This window comes from Cervus elaphus, chromosome 24 (assembly GCF_910594005.1).
Source record: "Cervus elaphus chromosome 24, mCerEla1.1, whole genome shotgun sequence".
Classification (NCBI taxonomy): Eukaryota; Metazoa; Chordata; class Mammalia; order Artiodactyla; family Cervidae; genus Cervus; species Cervus elaphus.
The window spans coordinates 55,271,829-55,286,828 of NC_057838.1; the positions used below are offsets into that span (position 1 = coordinate 55,271,829).

Sequence of the window (15,000 nt, forward strand, 5' to 3'; positions counted from 1 at the left end):
TTTTAATGAAGAAATAATTCTGCTGAAATCTCACCATTTTGTTTTATGTAAATGAACTTATGACAGCCCTAATGAATTTTTTTTAGTAATATTTTTGGTGAGAAAGTGGCTTGAAACCTCTCAACAGAACCTGCTGTAAGTTAATAGGCTAACAGCATAAGAAACACATCACTTTGAGCTCTAGTGACACAAGGAAGTGGGGGGTGTGGTCTTAATGAGGCCCCCATTTTGGGGCTAGTCTGTTTGGAGTTCAATAAGAAGTTGCTACCACTGTAGTTATTCACCAGGTGTGGGAGAACAGGGACCTTTTTGGCAAACCTATAGATGCCTTGTAGGTAGTTTCCCATTGATAATATATAATGATTCAGGTTTCACATATTTAAAGAAAAGTATCATACCCTGAGAACTCCCACCCCCAGAATCTCATAGTTTTTCTTTTTCCTTTTTAACGTCTCACTCTATGTAGAATATATTTTGACTGAGTATGAAGTAGAACTTTAAAATGAGCCTTTTCTTTCTAAGAACTGAATTGTCCTGTTTGTTAGTGGTTCTTCTTTCCTCCAGTAGTTTGCAGTCAACATTTGCTGTATGTCAGATTCTGAGGATCCCAGGGCAGGTTTTGGGCAGTCTGTCCTAGGGCTATATGCAGATAGCAGGAGCTCTGAGGTCAGCCCACCTGGTTCCCGGCCCAACCCTGCCACCTCTAGGCCCTCTGGGGCAGGCTTAACACCACTGGTTTGAGTCTCAAGCTTTTTAAAAATCTATATGGTAGAGATAATAGTAAGACCCACCTTGAGATAGTTGTGAAGATCAAATTAGAAAGTTCTCACATTAAAACATCGAAAATCTGCAGTCAGCATTAATGGCTTCAGTGATTGTGGCTTTAGGACCTTTTAATACCTGTGCATAGGTGCACTTTCATCATGAGTTACATTGTTAGGAATGAGCAGCTGAGAGGTGACATTTCAAGTGTGTCTCTTAACGCTTCTGACCACAGGGCGGGAGCTGATGAACAAAGGCACTCCCATACCGTGGAGTGCTTTGCAGAGCAGTCCAAGATGTGAACAGTGTGGAAAGATGATATTAAGTGAAGAAAGCAAGTGCTAAAGTAATGTTAGCATTGCATTTTTGACAAATATATTTTAAAAGTGATAAAGCACAAGTTTGCGTGTGTTTAGATGGAAGGAAATGTCTAAAGGATCACCAGCAATGGTAGCAAACTGGTGGCCCTTGGGTCAAATCCACCAGCAACCGTGCTTTGTGTGGCTTGTACAGAATTTTAAAAAAAAAAAAAAAAAGATGAATTAGATGCCAGCATTTAAAAATTGGGAGATTTCATGTAAAACCTGAAATTCCCAGCTTCTCTTAAAAACTTGGAACATCTGTTCACTTGGGCCATTCGTCCCTTGGGACTTCAATAAGCTGGAACTTTGCTAAGGCAAGTACTCTCGGTGGTGTCCAGTGCCTGGCAAGCCACTTCTTTCCCATCCCTTACCCCCTGGTCCTAAAAGCGTTTAGGCTTGTTCACCCCAAATGGCAACCCACTGCAGTATTCTTGCCTGGAGAATTTCATGGATAGAGGAGCCTGGCAGGCTGAAGTCCATGGGGTCGCAAAGAGTAGGACACGACTGAGCAATTTTTACTTACCTACCTCTGGTTTTGACACAGTGCCTCTGGCAAGTGGGATTGTGGTGAGACAAAAAGCGAGGCCTTTGGGAAGATTCACTTGTTACACTATATACTTCTGTGTGGTTCAAATGTATTATAATGACACTATGTTACTTTAAAAATGTAAAAATCAGTAGAAAAAGGTGTTTGAATAGTCCATGGTATCTTAGATGCCACCTGGAGAAAACCCACATCCCAAGTTTATAAGCTCTCATTATAATGCTCAAAATGAGCTTAAGCCCTCCAGGGCAGGAGCCTCATTGTGGAAACGTTCCTCCGAGGTGCCTTCTGCCCAGGCAATCTTATTACGGGAGTTGTTCTTCCTGTCAAAGCAGGGGCATCAGAGGGAAGGGCTGCGCCCGGCTCTTCCCTTCCCTTTGGCAGGCTCTGCCCTTTTCTCCCGCCAGGGGCTCTGCTGGTCCTCCCGCCCTCCCTCCCTCTGCCGTGGCTACCTGCCCCGGAGCCCACTCAAGTTTCACCTCTTCCACAACGTGCTGCAGCCCACAGGTTTCGATTCTTCTTTCTCATTCACAGTCAGCAGCCCGGAAGTTAGGCTTAATCATTCTAGGATTAGTTCATGTGAATGTACCCTTCCTCCCCCAGGAAAGAAAGAAACTCCAGAACCCTGTGGTCACCTCACATTGCCTTTGGCTCCTGCCTGGAGTGGATCCTACTCTTGGTGGCTGGGGCCCCCACAGAGGGAAATTCCTCCAGGATTCGAGTGCCTGCGCTTATGGGGAAGGACCCTTGATTCCTTGGTCCTCAGAGAATTGACATTCTTCATTAGTTGAGCTACTGCCAGGGCTGGTTAAGCTTAGCTTACTTACAGGACTGTGCACATCAGGACCATTTCTATGCGCGAGGCCAGAGCAGGAAGCCTTTTTAGGAACACTTCCCCTTCCCCCGATAGCGCTGCTTACCCCAGCTTTGCTTTGGAAAATAGAGGATCCTGAGGACAAGCTGAAGCCCATCTTTTGTGGACACCGCTGTTTGATTTTCACACTTTATTTCCTGGGCGCCTGGCCAAGGAGGTACCACATATAGGCCTTGAGGTGACCCACATGGCTTGCCTGAGGGCTTGAGCCTTTTCACAGGGATTTCACTTCCCTCTTTCTCCAGACAGGTGGGACCCCCGTCACGCTCTCTGAAGCAGGACGCAGGCCCGTCATAGCAGTACTTTCAAAGTATTTGCCTTTCTTCCTAAGCACTCATATGGGTCTGCACCCCACTGCCCTTGCCCTTGCCTGTTCTGCCTAGAACACCCCTCAGAATCTTGCCCATGTGTCTGTGGCTCTAAGAGGCCTTCCCAGAATTTGTCCCTATGAAAAATGCATTTGCCAGGCTCAGTAATTTCTTGACTCCCTCAACACTTTTTGCAAATTCCTGGCGACATTTAGTTTGTTCTCTGGTCATCTTTGGTTCGTCTATGCACTGCCAGAGCCTGGCGCATCCTTCCGTCGCATACTTATGTAACGCATTCTTCAGAGACCGAATGTTAGCACCTGGCTGCTGGCCCAAGAGTGGGCGGGGAGAGCATTTCTGTTAAGCTCTGAGGTTGAGTCTTGGATCGAAGCTTATCAAATGAATCCTCTGTCTTTGATGAGTCCCCCCCATTGTACTCAGGGCTAAGACAGGCAAAGGCTCTTAAAAATCGGTGCATTTATAAGAATGCCTTGGGAAGTCCTGGGCTAAATCTTTCTGCTGAAAGTTGCAATTAGAAAGATGGTTGCAAATCGAATATCCACCCCGTTAGAGAACTAAAAAATAAAAATTAAGTTATGGAGTTATGTCTCCTTGGGTTCAAGTCCCTCTGCCACTGTGCTGGAAGGGTAAGGGTATTGATTTGTTTGTGGTGAAGGGTTGAATAGGCACAGTTTCCATCAGAAATCTTTTAGTTCACGTGACTGTCTCACCCAGTAAGTCTGGGCCTTGTCAAAGCCAGGGGACTAGGGCACGGTGTTCATTGGTGACATCCCCAGTTTATAAAATGAGAAATGTCAGCCACTAGTTGTTTCCGTAAGGGCTCTGAGGCGAGCAGTAAGGCCTTTTGTTAGTCCTGTTAAAAGCTAAAAGAGAGGTTTCCAGAAGCAACTCTTTCAAAGGGGCTCTGAAGGGAAAATTTGTCTAGGAAAAAAAGAAAGGAACGGATGGGTGGGGTGTTTACCATCACTCTCATTTGTTGAGTTGCTATGAAATTAGGATTCAGCGTAGGCTTCGCATGCCAGGCAGGGCCCTGACTCTTGGGTGAAGTTCAAGTGGACTGTTGATTCCTCTTTGAACACACACACAGTTCTCCTCCCAGTGTCCCTTCTCTATCCATTTCACCCCAACGTTTGGGTCTACAAAGCATGGTATCCTGGCAGTGAGCCCTTTAGAGCTGCCGGAATGCCCAGCATGGCTTTAGGTGGCGGCCCACTTAAGCATTGTTGTTCCTTCCAGGCTGGGAGTTGCCAGCCAGAAACTGAGTTTCTGGTGTGCCTTTGAGTGCCAGGAGGCAGGGTGCTCTGAAAAAGCAGCAGCCGGCAAGGAAACCGCTGGAGGTGGGGAGCTCCGGGGCTGGTGTGGTTCTCAGCTTCTGACAATGTAACTGATGGCCCCCTGTCACTTCCTGTCGTGCAGCCCAAGTAGTGGGGAGGAGTTCCTTGAGGGAAACCATGCTCTGCTCTGCTCAGAGAATCCCGTCTGAAGGGCGCCGCCGCAGCTCGGGGCGGGGGACTCTGTGTGGATGAGGTCGGAGCGCCCCATGGTGTGGTGCTGTTTCTTTGTTCGTACTCAGGTAAGCTCCCTGCGGCAGGACCAGGGGTGGATGGGCTCGCAGTTCCCGCCCAAGCCTGGCTGGACCATGCCAGGAGCTGAGGTGTGGGAGGGGGCAGCTGTCTGCATCTCCCAAGAAACTGATCAAGGAGCCGCTCAGAGCACCTGGACGGTGGAGGCCACTTCTGCCTCGCTGAAGTACGTGAATCAGAAAAGGGCTGTGCAGTTGGGCCTCAGACGGCAGATGTTTGTGTTTGGTGGGGACGATGAGTTATGTGGAGTGCCTCGCGGGCAGCGCTTCCCTTAGCATCTGTGATTGGAAGAGAGCAAGGGGAGGGGGGCTTTCGTTCTTTGCTCCACCATGCCAGTATTTCAATTTTTACAAGACATGGGTTTTCATTAAATGGGAAGGAAAAAGTGAGTGAGTGTATGTGTGTGTGTGTGTGTGTTTAAATAGCAAAGTGGATTTTCGTGACCTTCTCTTCTTTGGACTGGAAGATGCCTAAACTCAGTTTTGGAAGTTCATTCTGTGTGGAGCAATTTTTTTTTTTTTTGTAAGTTTCCTTAAAATTCTGGTGTTTTGAATGTGCTCACCGTTGGGAAGATGAGGCCAGATAATACCAGGGGAGACTCAGACTCCCTGGTATTCTCATTAGTAGTATTGGTGCCTGTTTGAGTAATTTCAGAAGTGGCTGGAAATGTTATGTTTCCATGGGCAGAAGAGTGATTAGGAGCCCAGAAGCGTACTCTCTCTACTCCTTTTGTTTGTGGGTAAGTGTTAAAGCTTTGGATAAGCCAAAACTATGTTTCAAAGAAAATCCTCATTGCTTTTTCTGTTTCTTTGACCAGAATTGTGTTTCTAAGACTGATGTTTGTAATACTAATTCCAAGTCTTGTACATGGCCATTATAGACATACATTTTTAATCTTTTCATGTGATATGTGTTGTTTTACTATCTTTTTCCTTTCCCATCTCACTCACCTTGCTATTCACTCACCCTGTAAAGAATAAATTTTAAGCCTTTGAGATATGGAAATTAGTAATACAGATATGGATAGCAGTTATTAGATATGGAAATTATTTTGTATGATTTACTATACTTCAGGGATAGTTAATATAATATTAATAAAAATATTACAGTAATAGCTAATGTGTATTAGTGTTCACGTTACTTGCATCAGCTCATGAAATTCTTACGTCACTGTAGGGGTTGGCTGTTATCATCATCCCCACTTTGCAGATGGTGAAACTCGGATGTGGCGAGGATAAATACTCTGCTCCTGATCTCCTTGATGGTTAGCAGTGGGTCAGGCTTCAAGCTCAGGCAGAACGGATCCAGAAATGACATTCTTGGCCATGGGTGCACTTGACGATTTTAATGACAGGGGCCTTCATATATCTCCTATCAAGTGTGGCATCTTCTATAACACTTTGGTCTCCAGTCGGTGTGCAAATAAGCTCATTTTGGTGGATGTTTGCCTTGGTCCAATTAGCACCTACATAAGAGGCATCTACGAAAAGTCACTGCCTTCTCTGGACTCAGTTTCACACCTGTGAAACAGAGATGTCTCTAAACTCATTTCAACTCTGATATGAACCTAAGGTATGACTTTTAAACAAAAAGTAAAAAATAGTTCTCCTGTCTTTCCTGTTTCAAAGTCAAGTGATTTAATAAGTGCTTTTACATACACATTTCCCCAGGTATATGTACTTGAACTCAAAATGTAATTGGCTGCCTGGCTATTGACCTTTATTCCGCTCTTGAAAATATTATTGAATGAATTTGTATTTCTTGGCTCTGAGAGTCTCTAGAGCAGGGATCTGGAAGAGTTGAGTCTGGGTGTGGGAGAGGCAGTTGGGAGCTGGATGTGAATAGAGAGAAAGGGAAGGGAGAAACCCTTGAAAGGTCTCATAAATCCATCTTCTGAGGTTTGGCCAAGGGAGCTGTGTATCTGTGCAGGAATGGTAGAGTGTAACAGTTAAGGGCAGGAATTTAGAACCACATAATTGTAGGTTTCAGTCCCAGATTTGCCTCTTGCTAGCCATGTAATCCCAAGCACATTACCAAACCTATCAATGTGTCTTCTCCTTGTAAAGTGGGGGTAATCAAATGTGCCCACCTTATAGGGTTGTCTTGAGGGGTAAGTGAAGTGACTCATCGCAGTGCTGAGAGCAGAGAACCCACTCAGCCAGCGTGACCCGTGTCCCAGGTCTTACTGACCATAGGTGTCAGTGGCTCCCAGAGAAATGAGTCCATAGTGTCTAAGAGCTCAGCGACCATAGGGCTGTAAAACGTCTTATATCTCAAGTGCAACGTGGTCCTGATTGGATCTTGTGGAGGGAAGGAGGCAGGTGTTACACAGAGAAGTCAGTACTTCATTTTACAGCCCCAATTCCCGCTGTGCTTTTCCACCTTTCCCAGAACACCCCAAGTGGGTGCTGTGGAAGGGGAAGTTGATTCAAGCCAGATCCTAAAAAAGGCCTGTCTTGATGGAACACTCATCGGTATGACTCGGAGAGGGCAAGGCCAGGGTGGTGACCCTGTGCGTCCACTGGGAGAGAAACAATGGGTGAGTTTAGTGCCTAAATAGGGACTACGTGGATGTCACTTGGGGAAGCCACGGTGGGTGGGTCTCTTGGGAGGAGCTCAGAAAGCAGCCCCCATGTGCCAGCCCTCTTTCTGAATAATTTTGTCCATATTCGAAGTGTTCCACATCCCTTGAGTGCCCGCGTCTGTTGGTCAGCCTTATTTATGTCCCTGTCTCTTCCCTCCCAAATCTTCCTTGTAGCATTTACTATACCTCTCTCCCTTGCTTCTCGTAGACCCCACCCACCCCTGCTGTAAACCCCCAGTGTTCTCACTACATGCCAGTTTTCATGGAGCTGGCTGAGAGCACTGGTCTGGGAGTCAGGAGTTTGAGGTTCAAGTTTGAGGTTTTGCAGTTAAGCTTGGCCACTGCTGAATGTCCCTGGCTACCAGGTTCTCTAATAGAGACTTAATTGGATCCTGGAAGGTAACATTCTGAGTTCACACCCTCACTGCCACTTAACCTTGGGCAAGTTCTTTATCTCTCTGGGCTTTAGTTACCTCACCTGTGAAATGGAGATGATAGTATCTGCTTCTGATACTATGAAAAGTTTATAAAATAGTATCTGTGAAACTCTTGAAACAGGGCATCATATAAGTGCTCAAAAATGCTAGCTATGATTGTGATTTGTAGGAAAGTGAGACTTGAATAGGATCAGTGTTTTCCTAAACTTCAGTTATGTGTCCCATATCCCCATACCACTTTCACTGTTATTTTTCACTTACTCTTTTTCTTTAAGTCATCTAGTTGTTCTTTGGTTTGGTTTGGTTTTGAACTTAGGTTCATCCTAAGAAGAAGGAGTGCTTAAGTCACTAAATATCATAATGTGTTTCCTAAAACACATTATAATAACTACCCCTTGGTCTGCTGCATGTGGTCTGAAATGATCCTGTGTCACCACCAGGTCCACTTCGCACACTGGGGACCACAGAGCTGGTGGCTTTGAGCGTCTGGGCCCAAGTTGTTGCCTGCTGTGATTTTTGACAGTGCTTCTCCCACCAGAGTGAACAGCCAGCCCATCCTTTCATACATCAGACGCTGCCCGAGAACCAGCTTTGTGCATGACTGTGTGCCAGGTGCCAAGATGGCCAAAATATGGGTCTCTGGTTCCCTGCCATCTTCTCCAAATGGGACATTAACAGCTTAGAGAAAATGTGCTAGAGAGAGCCACAAAATGACCCAGTTGCTGAAATCCCACTGTAAGAGAACCAGGGCCACTCTTTGCCTGAAATTTCTGGATATGAGTATAGGAGTATGTCTCAGTCTGCTTTTGCTGAGTAACAACTACCCCAATCTCAGTGGCAAGCAATATCAAGCATTTATTCTCATGCTCACAAGTGTGCAGGTTTTCGGTGAATCTGCCTCATGCAGGTCTGTGAGCTAACCCACATGTATATTCTCCTGTGTAGACCAGAAGATCCCAGAGGAGCAAGCAGAAATACACAACGTTCCTTAAGGTCTACAATCAGAATTAGTACATTGCCCTGTCTACTCCTAGTCCATTGGCCAGAGCAAGTCACAGAACCAATCCATGGAGGTCAGGAGAGGGGATAGAAGTTTGCTGAAGAATAAATTAGTATACCACAGAGATCATCTCTGTTTACTCACTCAAATAGCATTTATTGGGGGCCTACTATGGGAGAAGGAAATGGTAACCCACTCCAGTATTCTAGCCTAGAGAATCCCGTGGACACAAGAGCCTGGTGGCCTGCTCTCCATAGGGTCGCACAGAGTCAGACACGACTGAAGCAACTTAGCAGCAGCAGCAGCATTCTTGCCCTGGAAATCCCATGGACAGAGGAGGCTGGTGGGCTACAGTCCACGGGGTCACAGAGTCAGACACAACTGAGCAACTAACACTTTTCACTTATGTGGAGTACTGTGCTGTGCTGGGGAGATAAATATGGTACCAATAAGTGATGAAGATGATGAGAACCGCCGACCTAGGGCCTGGTGTGTATTAGGTCCTAAATAAATGATGAATGAATATCTGCTACTACTTTAGGGATGCTGACCAGTAATGTTTCACATGGGTTATTTCATTATCTCCTAACTAACGCACCATAAGTCTCCCCTCTTTGGGCAGCAACAGTCATCCCAGGTCAAACAGGTGAGATACTGTCTTGGCCTGTTGAATGCTTATAATCTGACGTGAGGAAGGAGAGGGTTGGTGAAGGCACAGCAGTGGAGAGGAGCCGTGTGCAAAGAGATTATCCCTGACATGGGGGCAAAGAGGTGGACTTTGCAAAGAAGCTCTGGTTCAAACTGCTTGTGTGTTTATCCCCATATCCACCTGTGCACTGTCTTGGGTGCTAACTCTTCAGGCACCCACCATGGACTAAGAATTTAGCATGGTACTGGGCCTCTCATAGTTCCTTTACATCACTAGCCCCCTGCCTTCCTGAAGTCACATGCATCTTGAAATGTTCTGTTTAGAAAACTGCACAAGTTGTGAAAATGTCTGTGCAGACCCCTGGCCCAGGTGAAGAACTCTGGTCTAATGATTCATTTCACTTCTGTCCTCTTCTTTTTCCTTGCATCTATTAAGAACATCCAGCGGAAGAAGCATTTTTCCATATTTGTATGCCAGTGTCAGGCTCAGGGTCTAAATCATGTAAGTGTCTAAATCATGTAAGTGTCTTTGAAAGCCGCAAGAAAACGAGACTGAAGGTGTGGGTGATAGTTCTTTTGTATATGCATAGAGTCACAGAACTTTCTGATTGGATGAGATAGGAAAGTCCATGTATTTTATAGATAATAAAACAGACCTAGAGAGATTATTTCACTTGCTTAAAGGCACAGAAGCTAATAATGAAGAAAATAATAATAAATTAATGTTTTCCCCTAAGCAGATGACCTGTGTTCAGATAGAAAGCAGGTGACTTATGCTCAGATACAATTAGGTCTTATTCCCTCAATACATGGTTAGAAAATGTTCTGATCTATCAAGTTTATGGTTTATGTTGCAAAACTGAGTTTTCTTCACCTTCCTAGCTAAAGACACAGGTGACAGAAACGTAGATGCCATGTCTCAACCCTAGAATCATTGTGGTGTCAGCCCTTTAGGGCAGCCCTTGTCACCCACCTCTTTCTCTAGGTTTCCTCTTTCTACTCTGTCCCTCCGTCTGTGTGTACGGACTGTTGAGAATGGAGGAGGGCGGGGCTGGGACAGGCCATTTGTCAAGCCAAGGGTGGAAGGTGGGTTAGGGCGGTGCAGGGGAGGAATTTGTTCCTGCAGAGTCCTGGAAATCTTATTTGGAGCCAGTCTTCTATTCTTAGTTTCGAAGGCACTTTGTTCTCTGGTGCATTGTTTTAACAGGCACCAGGAAATCAGGCTCTGCTCGGGGTCAGCGATGCCGCTGGTTCCTGCCTGCAGCCGCCCAGGTGGGCAGTCTGCTGGTTTGTTTCACTTTGTTCGTCATCAAGATCATTGCTGCCCTTTCGCATTTTGCTGCCCACCCTATCTGCATGAAGCAGGGAAGGGCAAGGAGGAGAAAAGAGATTCCAGTGAGTCTCTTTTTCTTTATAAGCAACAGTAACTGCACTTATTTCTGTGTAAAAGGAAAAATGCTAAAACTCACATCTTAAGAAAGCACTGTGCCCAATTGGAGCAGCATCATTCCCTAGAAATAGAGTGTGAGACACATGTAAGTTTAAATTTCCTAGTTAGCCCCATGACAGAAGTAAAAAGAAACAGATGAAATTAATTTTAATGATTTGTTTAACCCAGTATATCCAAATATTAGCATTTCAACATGCAATCCACATAAAAATTATTAAGGAGATGTTTTACATTCTGTTTTTACGATTCTGAGTCTTAGAATTCCAGCGTGTATTATCCACTCAGACCACATCTCACTTCACAGTAGCCACATACTGAGTGCTCAGTACCGACATGCGGGTTTCTGGTGGCCATCGGACAGCGCAGGTCCAGAGCAGTGCTGTCCGATAGAACTTGACATCATGATGCTAATGTTTTGTGTCTGCTGCGTCTCACACAGAAACCAAGAGCCACAGATGGCTGCTGAGCACGTGACATGTGGCTGGCGCAGCTCAGGAGCTGAGTTTTAAATGTTATTTGGATGTGTATTAGTCACTCAGTCATGTCTGCCTCTTTGCAACCCATGGACTGTATAGCCTGCCAGGCTTCTTTGTCCATGGAATTCAGGCAAGAATACTGGGGTAGGTAGCCATTCCTTTCTCCATGGGATCTTCCTAACCCAGGGATCAAACCCGGGTCTCCTGCATTGCAGACAGATTCTTTACCGTCTGAGCCATTAATTTTCCTTAATTAAAATTTAAACAGCCACCTGTATCAAGTGGCTATCATTTTGGATAGTGTAACTCTAGAGATTTGATCTTCTTATAGAAATATCCATTTAAACTTAACCAAGGTATCATTTTTCATTTACCATATTGACAGAGATTAATAAGTTTGATAACACCGCTTGGCAAAGATAATTGAACCTCTCATGCATGGCAGTGGGAGTATAAATTAGAACAGCCTTTACAGAGGAAAATTTGACAATGTTTATCAAACTTACAAATATACATTCTCTTGGACCCAGCAGTTTCATTCCTGGATATTAGTGCTGTAGAGTCTCTCACATGTGTGAACTGATCTATGTAGAAGGACATTTGCTGCAGCAAAAGATTGGAAACCACATATCTAGTTAATGGGGGTTGGGTGGACAAACAAGCTTTGTTTTTAAAATATAATTTGCAACTATTGAGAAAATGGGGCCGATTTTTATTTGATAGTGTGGAAGGCTATCTAAGCTATAATGTTACGTATAGAGCAGTGCATATAGGGAATCAGTCCTGGATATTCATTTGAAGGACTGATGCTGAAACTGAAACCCCAATATTTTGGCCACCTGATGCGAAGAGCTGACTCATTTCAGAAGACCCTGATGCTGGGAAAGATTGAGGGCAGGAGGAGAAGGGAACGACAGAGGATGAGATGGTCGGATGGCATCACCAACTCAATGGACATGGGTTTGGGTGAACTGGGGAGTTGGTGATGGACAGGGAGGCCTGGCATGCTGCAGTTCATGGGGTTGCAAAGAGTTGGACACGACTGAGCGACTGAACTGAACTTTGAGTGCATATAGTGCAATGCCATTTGGGTAAAAGAAATGATATGCTTATTTATGTCTAGAGCAACTCTGGAATGTAGAAGGGACCAATCACAATGGTTTCCTTCTGGGAGAGGAAGGGATAGATGTGGGAAAGAAGTATACTTATCATTGTATGGTATACCCTTTTGGAATTTAATCCAATATATTTCAGTTACTTATTCAAAGAATAAGTATTTAAAACACAAAAATAAACTTCAAAGGAAGGGTGAATCAGAGAAGGCTTCTGTGAGGAGGTGACCTTTGGATGGGGTTGCAAAAGATTCATAGGAGTCTTAGCAAGAGGAAAGTTGAGACTCAGAGACATCAGCAAGCAGAACAGGTCAGGCATGTATGTATTCCTGGAGGTGGCCAGGGTGCTGGTATATAAGACAGAGCAGTATGGGGTTTGAACAGACAACTCTCTGTCCAGATGGGAAGGGGTTTTGTGCAGTGTGGGCTCAACCCTGTGAGCCATAGGCAGCCATTCATGATTTGAGGAAAGTGGGAAATGACATGACTGTGTTTGTGTGAAAGACAACTTTTGGCAGAATGGAGGGTGATTTAAAACAGTGGTTCTAAAGTGTGATCCACAGAGCTCCCGAGGCCTAGAAAGTACTAACTACGTAACTTCAGAACAGATTTCGTTCATGTGTGTCAACAAAATTGCACACCACAGCAGACTGATTACAGAAGCAGGTGTGTGAATCCAGCTGTCTCCTCTGCAGCCAGACATTGAAAAGAGTTAAAAGAGTATGAAACTGTCCTGCTCCTCTCACTATTTTTTTTTAACAAATAGTTAATTGTCAAATGTGATAGTTAGGTTAAGAAGTAATAATACACTCATTTTTAAAATAAGAAAAATTTTAATTCTCAATTTTGTTTTCTAACACTGCAAATATTAATAGAAACCAACATAAGAAAATACTCTTTGGGGCCCTTGATACTTTTTTAAAAAATATAAAGAGGTCCTGAGACCAAAAATTTTGAGAACCACCAGTCTAGAAACAAGGAGGTCCTGTGTGCTTATAATTCGGGTTGGATCAAAATAAATTTTCAGGAAACAAATGCAGAGTCCAGTAGGAGTCAGGATCTAACAGTACTGGAGTTGATGTGTTTCGCATATGTGAGCACAATGCAGTGGTCTGGGCAGGGATGAGTGAAAGAAATAGTCCGATTGATGGATGGGTTTTGACTGACGGAAATAGTGCATGTCATGTACTCCACATGTGCACTAAAAGATATTTCTGTTGTGTCCAGTCCTTTGCTGCTATAAGCATCCTGAGCCTCCCTCTATGTGTGTGCGTACTCAGTCGTGTCTGACTCTTTGCAACCCCATGGACTGTAGCCCGCCAGACTCCTCTGTCCTTGGGATTTCCCAGGCAAGAATACTGGAACGAGTTGCCATTTCCTCCTCCAGGAGATCTTCCCAACCCAGGGATCAAACCCACGTCTCTTGAGTCTCCCACACTGGCAGGCAGATTCTTGACTACTGGCGCCACCTGGGAGGCCCTCCCTGTATAGGCCCCTAAGTGCCAACCACTTGGAAGAATTACGCTAGACTATGTCCTTAAAAGTTAGGCTGTTCACGAATGCCTTGTTCATGGAGATTTACCAGATCTTGACAAACTCTAATAACAAGAATTGACTGTATGTATGTCTGTCAGTATGTGTATCCTTTCTCTTCCCTTCCTTTCTCCCTTGCTCACTCTCCTTTTTGCCCTTTCTTTCTTCTCCTAACCCCTTGATTTTCCACTCTTTCATTGATCATTAGTCCTTCTGTCATTAACCTTTTTTAAAAAAAAAAATGATATTAAAATTGGTTTATAGCACTGTATGTTTTATGTCCATAACATTGTATTTCTACTTCTATATGCTCACCACCAAAAATTTAATTTTCATCCATCACCATATAGTTGACCCCTTTGATCCATTTCGCCTTTCCCTGCCCCTTCCCCTCTAATAACCACGACTGTGTTTTCTGTATCTATATGCTTGGTTTTGGTTGGTTGGTTCATTTATTTTGTTGTTTGTTTCTGGTATTCTTCATATGAGTGAAATCACATGGTATTTGCTTTTCTGTGTCTGACTTAATTTCACTTAGCCTAATAACCTCAAGATCCATCTATATTGTCATACATGGCAGCATTCCATCTTTTCATGGCTGAGTAGTATTCCCCTATGTGTGTGTTATATATGTGTTCCATATGTGTATATATATGTGTATATATATGTGTGTGTGTGTGTGTATACACACACACACACACACACCCACGTCTTCTTGATTCACTCATCCATTGATTGGTACTTAGGTCGTTTCCATATCTTGGCTGTTGTAAATAATCGAGCATTAGCCTTGATTCTTTAAAAGATGTTCAGGGAGGGTGCCTTTGTCAACTAATTTAGTACACATTGGTGGATCACCTTCTTTGTGTAGTGCACTGGGTTATGCTGGAAGCTGGACACAGACATTGTGTTTCAAAAACATAATACAGCTAGAATTATTGTCATCTGTGATTTTGAGGCAAATACAGAATATCATGTTTGTTTCTAGAAAGTGTTTCCCAGTCTCAGCTGTTCTCATTGCCCACCTTCCCACCTTCCCCCAGCAGTGTCCTTGGCCACATGTCATTCACACACACAGTGTTAGAAGGAAACTTTGGAGGACATCTGGACCAGTGCTCTTGTCTTATAGATAATAAACCTGAGATCCAGAGCAAGAAGGTGAGATGCCTAAGGTCATACAGCTAGTTTGATGACCTTAAAAAGTAGATAACGACTAGGTAATTGTTCTCTAGTTGCTCCATCTTACTACTTACACATCAGATAAGAGAGAGGTAGTAACACTTGCAAAGTCTTTCCTGGTGGCTCA

At 44.3% G+C, this 15,000-nt stretch overlaps 1 protein-coding gene across 6 annotated transcripts in view; it reads left to right on the forward strand.

Moving 5' to 3' along the window:
- The window catches only part of ARHGEF3 (Rho guanine nucleotide exchange factor 3), a 310,527-nt gene that overhangs the window by 133,731 nt on the left and 161,796 nt on the right, over nt 1-15,000 (forward strand). The window contains exon 1 of one of the 6 annotated variants that reach the window (XM_043885396.1): nt 4,199-4,444. The exons of the other annotated variants lie outside the window; for them this stretch is intronic. Within the exon in view, the coding sequence (XP_043741331.1) occupies nt 4,394-4,444 (51 nt within the window). The 5' untranslated portion in view covers nt 4,199-4,393. Of the gene's footprint in view, nt 1-4,198; nt 4,445-15,000 lie in introns of those variants that run through there. 6 annotated transcript variants of the gene reach the window in all.